Source organism: Gigantopelta aegis, chromosome 11 (genome assembly GCF_016097555.1).
Source record: "Gigantopelta aegis isolate Gae_Host chromosome 11, Gae_host_genome, whole genome shotgun sequence".
Lineage (NCBI taxonomy): Eukaryota > Metazoa > Mollusca > Gastropoda > Neomphalida > Peltospiridae > Gigantopelta > Gigantopelta aegis.
Window position 1 is genome coordinate 15378905 of NC_054709.1, and position 6000 is coordinate 15384904.

A 6000-nucleotide genomic window follows, 5' to 3' on the forward strand; every position below is an offset into this window, starting at 1 on the left:
TAATTACGTCTGATCGTTCCAGTATTTTTACTAGGTAAACTTTCATTTTATTTTCTAAAATATAATTTTTTCGTACGTACAAAGTTATTTGAAGACAAAATCCAGTTTGAGCTTCTTACAAATATTAAGATGACCAGAACCGTATTGAATAAACAGACACTGATATTCTAAACCAGAAAATATATTTAATATGTAAGTTTAATTGTAGAAATATTTTATTAATCGGAAACATCTTACAATGGAGCAAACTCAGGAGTGTCCCGTTAATGTTGGGTCCATATTTGTACATGGATTATAACTAATATTGTGGGCAGAATGCAGGAAATACATGGTGAAAAGGTTTCAAGCATGCTCATTTTGCCCGAATATCTCTATCTGTTTTTAGCCGAAACTGATGATTTTTTTCAAGCCCTTGTATTTTTTGTTGACAGGTTTATACTTTTTCTACTTGATCGAGGCGATTATGACAATGGCTGGAGGTGCCCACTCTGTGAGTTTTGTTTCTCTTCATCCTTTCGTCCATTTGTAGTTAGTTTCGTAATTAAGCCATCGGACATAAGGCTGGAAGGTACTGGGTTCGCAGCTCAGTGCTGGCTCCCACCCAAAGACGTGTTTTAACAACACAGGGGTAGGTGTAAGGGCACTACACCCTCTTCTCTCTCACTAACCACTAACTATTGACAACAAACCCACTGTCCTGGACAGACAGCCCAAATAACTGAAGAGTGTGCCCAGGACAGTTTGCTTGAACCTTAATTGTATATAAGAACGAAAATAAGTCGAAATGAAAATAGTTTCTTGCTTATTTCCAATTATATACTGATGGAAAGAAATAAGGGAACACATCAAATTGTAGACCACATTTAATTCGCTACTAGCGTAGTAATCTCTGTATTTTATACCAAGTTGTAATGTGGGATTGAATGTCTGTAGTGTTGAATGTGCTGCCTATATGTTCCCAGTCAACTTCTGACAATATGAATTGATTTTTGATGCAGTCATTATTTCTTGTTGCTATCTGTGTGATCCTTTATTTCTTTCAATCAGCATAGTTTAGCACGCTGTCCATGGCAGTGGGTTAATGGTTTGTCGCTGGTGGTTAGTGAAAAAGAAGAGGGTGTATTGTCCTTACACCTACCCATTCAGTAGTTAAAACTCGCTCTCTGGGGGGAGGCAGCACTGAGCTGTGAACCCAGTACCTACCAGCCTTATGTCTGATGGCTTAAGAAACTTAGATTAGTCTCAGTAGTGTAGAAATGAGTGGCTGGCAGCAGGTTTCCTTTCTCGTTATCTCTATGGTCCGTAACCATATTTATTACCCATATGGTTACAAATATCTTGGTACATATCAAAGTGATACATGCCGCTAGAACACCAAGTGTGACGTAACACTTTTGACGTCATCAGTTGGCGCACTACAACCTTACAGGAACGTCATCAAAACGAGATGAGTGATATAAATTAAGATCGATTATGGGTAATAAATAGGATATTAAACGCGCTACCATTTCGTATTATGTTTATGTCCCTTGTGAAATAATTTTAATTGTCACTTGCTAAAGCTCGTGACAACTGAAAATTATTTCACTCGGAACATAATCATGATACGAAATGGAAGCTCGTTTAATATTCTCAAAGTCTGACACTATATAACTGTAATTAAAATATGTTGAGTGTGTTGTTAAATAAATCTGAATGACAAAACCATGTTCCGTGTATTCTATTAATTCACCATGCTTCATGTTTAGGGGTTTTTGTTTGGTTTTTATCAACTGATTTATATCCCATGCTATGAAATCTGCAAACTCATTTGACTCCACTCAATATGGTACAAATCTGAACAAAACCGTATTCTGTGATCAAAATCGTATCTCTGCACAAGGCAGAGTTGAAAAGATGTTTTAGGCAAAGTTGTCATTGCTTCCATGATCCACTATCAAGTGCTTGTAATTAGGAGGACCGCCATCGCCTTAGGAGATTCGTAACATGATGTGTCGTCCCTCCTGCACCGCCTTTAGGAGGACTGCCACTCCCAGACTAGCTTAGAACTCAAACTTGCACAGGATAGAGCGGCATGCAGATTTCTTTCTTCTTTGTTTGTTTTTCTTTATTTCTTTATTTATTTCTTCCTTCTTTCTTTCTTTCTTTATATATGGATTATGTCTTTTGTTTTCCACAGCACAGCGATGAAGTAGAAATGGTTGTGAATGTGCCTGCTCCACAAGAAAATGTAAGTAACAAATTAAATGTGTTGCAACAAACGTTAGGGCGAGATCTCGCTCAGTCGGTAGAAAAAAGTAAAGTTTGTTTTATTTAACGACGCCGCTAGAGCACATTGATTTTTTATGTTATCATCGGCTATTGGACGTCAAACATATGGTCATTCTGACACTGTTTTTAGAGGAAACCCGCTGTCGCCACATAGGCTACTCTTTTTACGACAGGCAGCAAGGGATCTTTTATTTGCGCTTCCCACAGGCAGGATAGCACAAACCATGGCCTTTGTTGAACCAGTTATGGATCACTGGTCGGTGCAAGTGGTTTACACCTACCCATTGAGCCTTGCGGAGCACTCACTCAGGGTTTGGAGTCGGTATCTCGATTAAAAATCCCATGCCTCGACTGGGATCCGAACCCAGTACCTACCAGCCTGTAGACCGATGGCCTGCCACGACGCCACCGAGGCCGGTCAGTCGGTAGAGTGCTTAACTCTCTCTCAGTGGGGGCGGGGCGTAGCCCAATAGTAAGGCGCTCGCTTGATGCGCGGTCGGTCTGGGATCGATCCCCGTCGGTGGGCCCATTTGGCTTTTTCTCGTTCCAGCCAGTGCACCACGACTGGTATATCAAAGGCCGTGGCATGTACTACCCTGTCTGTGGGATGGTGCATATAAAAGATCCCTTGCTGCTAATCGAAAAAGATTAGCCTATGAAGTTTCCTCTCAATATCTGTGTTGTCCTTAACCATATGTCTGACACCATATAACCGTAAATAAAATGTGTTATGTGTCGTTAAATAAAACATATGTTAAATAAGACGTATCTTTCTCTCCAAGTGTGGTTGGTGTGAGTCAGTGTTATTATGTTGATATTGTAAACAAAATTTTTAAATGACTGCTTGCCTGGCGTACTTAGGTCAAAGAAACAAATCTCATTCTCTGATTGAGTGTTTTTCGGCCCTATCCAGTGCTCCACAACCGATACAAATAACAGAACTCTTCAACTGCAAACGTGTCAATAATCTAGCAACTATTCCTCCTAACAACCAATATACCATTCTTGCAATCTCAACACATTTTATAAATATATACATGTATAATATAGAGAATACTACATGAGTGGCTGTTAGATACCATAAATCTTGAAACGAGGTATCTAATGGACACGAATGTAGTATTATATTTCTTATATACAATGTATCTTTAACAAAAAAAACCAGGTTTAAAATAAATTTAAACATCTTTTCCGACGAACACCTATTTTCGGCCATAGCGCTTGTAATTAAATATAAATGCCAGTGGCGTACGCAGGATTTTGTATTGGGGGGGGGGGGGGGGGAGGGGCACCTGTGTAGTGGGATATGACACAGGAACCTTTTTAATGTTATTAATAAGCGAAAAGGTAAACATTTCCCGGGATTGGGGGGGGGGGGGGGGCGCATGGCCCCCTGACACACACACACACACGCACACACACACACACGCACGCACACACACACACACACACACACACACACCGGCTACGCCACTGATAAATGCGCTAGAGACAAATTAAACTTCAGGTTAACTTATATATGTCACAAAGCAATCGATTTCGATAGTGTGTTTTTTTTTCTTTCAATGGATGTTATGACAGTGGTATCTAGGTCTGAGTTCAGCCAGACTGAGCAGAAAAAAAAACGTCCGCTAGACTGGTTTATACGCTTCATGGTAAATTAAATGGCCACGTCGGGAATCAGTCAAATAGTTGGCGAATGTTAACGAAACGTTTGCTGGCTGTACATGGGGCTGATCATTACCCAGGAACATCCAGTCCATTGTCTTTAAATTGTGATCACACGTATGTGTGTTATTATAAATAACCACTGATGTTCTCACCAACGGGTGTGATTGAAATTAATTTGTGACACACAATCCTTGGACCACTCGGTCCGTAGGAACGGTACCCGTAGTGGGGGAGGGGGGAGTGGGGGGGGGGTACAGTATCTAGTGGTAGGGGGCACATACTCGTGTGGGTGTGGGGGCTACAAGCCGGATTTTTAACTATATATAATTTATACCTTTACACCTGCATACGTTGTGTTGAATGATATTGGTATTAAGCTACGTTTCGGTATGTACGTTGTTTTTTTCTGTCCGTTTTCCATGAATCCGTGTATAACAGTTTGTGAATCCGTGAATTCTCGAAATAATGTGTCTATGTGTTTTTTTATGCTATCAGTGAAATCGATTTTCGAGCGATTTTTTGTCGATTCACATTTGACGTAAACTGATCAACACAGACACTGATTCGCGGATCCACGCAGTACGTTCTCGAACAACGTATATAGGAAAATATTTTTGGGGAAATAAAATGAAATTTAACCTAGTACAAATATTAGAACGATCAGAAACACGTTTAATATACAGCCACTAATACTTAATGCAGAAAAATATAATTGGTATGTAATTACAGTCGTAAAAAGTCTCTGTTAGTCGATAACATCTTAAAAATTGTAGCAAACTCGGGAATGTCCCTTTAATGTTACTGGAATGTTTTAGTATTTTGCATATCTTATACAAATGTTTGTTTCCAGGGCAAGCCGAATTGCGAGGTGTATAATGTAGATCAACAGCTATTCAACGAACCGAAAAAACAAAAACATGGTAAGAACATTAAACTATATACTAAAAAAAACATAGTAAGAACAATAAACAATAGAATCTCGTTGGGCCGAACTCGGAAGGACAGGTCGAATTTACCGTAACGCTGGAACCAAAAACGAAGTCAAACGTAAGTTACACTTACACGATGTTGACCGAATGGTTAGGTCGAACTACCCGATGGGTCGAACACTTTCTTGAGCACCGACGGGGTTCGAGCCAACGGAGTTCGAGCCAACGGGATTCAACTGTACTTCAAAACAGTTGGTGTTAATGCTACAAGGAAATGTAAGCTAATGTGGATTTTATTATCAATTACTGTCAATGGTGTAAATATCTTTATGCTAACGCATCTTTTAACACTGACTAACTCTAACGTTTACTTCACATACATACATACATAAATATAAATAAATAAACAAATATATATATATATATATATATATAATATATATATATATATATATATATATATATATATATATATATATATATATACTCGCGGAAAAAAGTTCCTGTTCACCAAATAATTGCATATACATGTAGAATATAATTTACTTGAAATCCTCTCTCTTTTTTTTTCTTCTTCTTTTTTTCTTTTTTGGGGGGGGGGGGGGGGGGGTAAATTTATTTCCCCAGATATTTTGGCAAAGTCAAGGTTGGGGTGCCTTGCCTCAATGCCTTACAGAATTTATATGCATAGAAAATATTCAAATATATTCAACATATGCACACATTTAAATAGGTATATAAAATCTACACAGTTTGTTTAATTGTACAGTACATTCATTTTTTTTATAAACTAAATCATGGATATTGAAATGGACTCAATATACACCCATAAGTTATTTGTTATGTTTATTTGTTCTGAGGACGGGCTAGTACAGAGAAAACAAGGTTGAAAACAAACAAAAAAGTGGTTGTAGTATTACAAAGGTGGACAACAATGAGAAACACAAAGGAAAAAAAAGAGAGAGAGAGAAGATATTAGTTAGTTTGAAGTATCGTGATTGTAACACTATCATTATTGAGATGAAGTAATGAGATTTAATAATAGCGATAAAAAAAAAATATATATATATTTTTTGTAAAGTTGACACTGTAGACATTTATATACTGTAGATAAAATCAAAGTTGTTTC

At 38.0% G+C, this 6000-nt stretch overlaps 1 protein-coding gene across 1 annotated transcript in view; it reads left to right on the plus strand.

Annotated features, from left to right (window-relative positions):
* LOC121385377 (zinc transporter ZIP12-like) overlaps positions 1-6000 on the plus strand; it is an 88120-nt gene that overhangs the window by 72015 nt on the left and 10105 nt on the right. The window contains exons 9-11 of the mRNA XM_041516042.1: positions 432-490; positions 2180-2230; positions 4793-4862. Coding sequence (XP_041371976.1) covers positions 432-490; positions 2180-2230; positions 4793-4862 — 180 coding nt within the window. The remainder of the gene's footprint in view (positions 1-431; positions 491-2179; positions 2231-4792; positions 4863-6000) is intronic.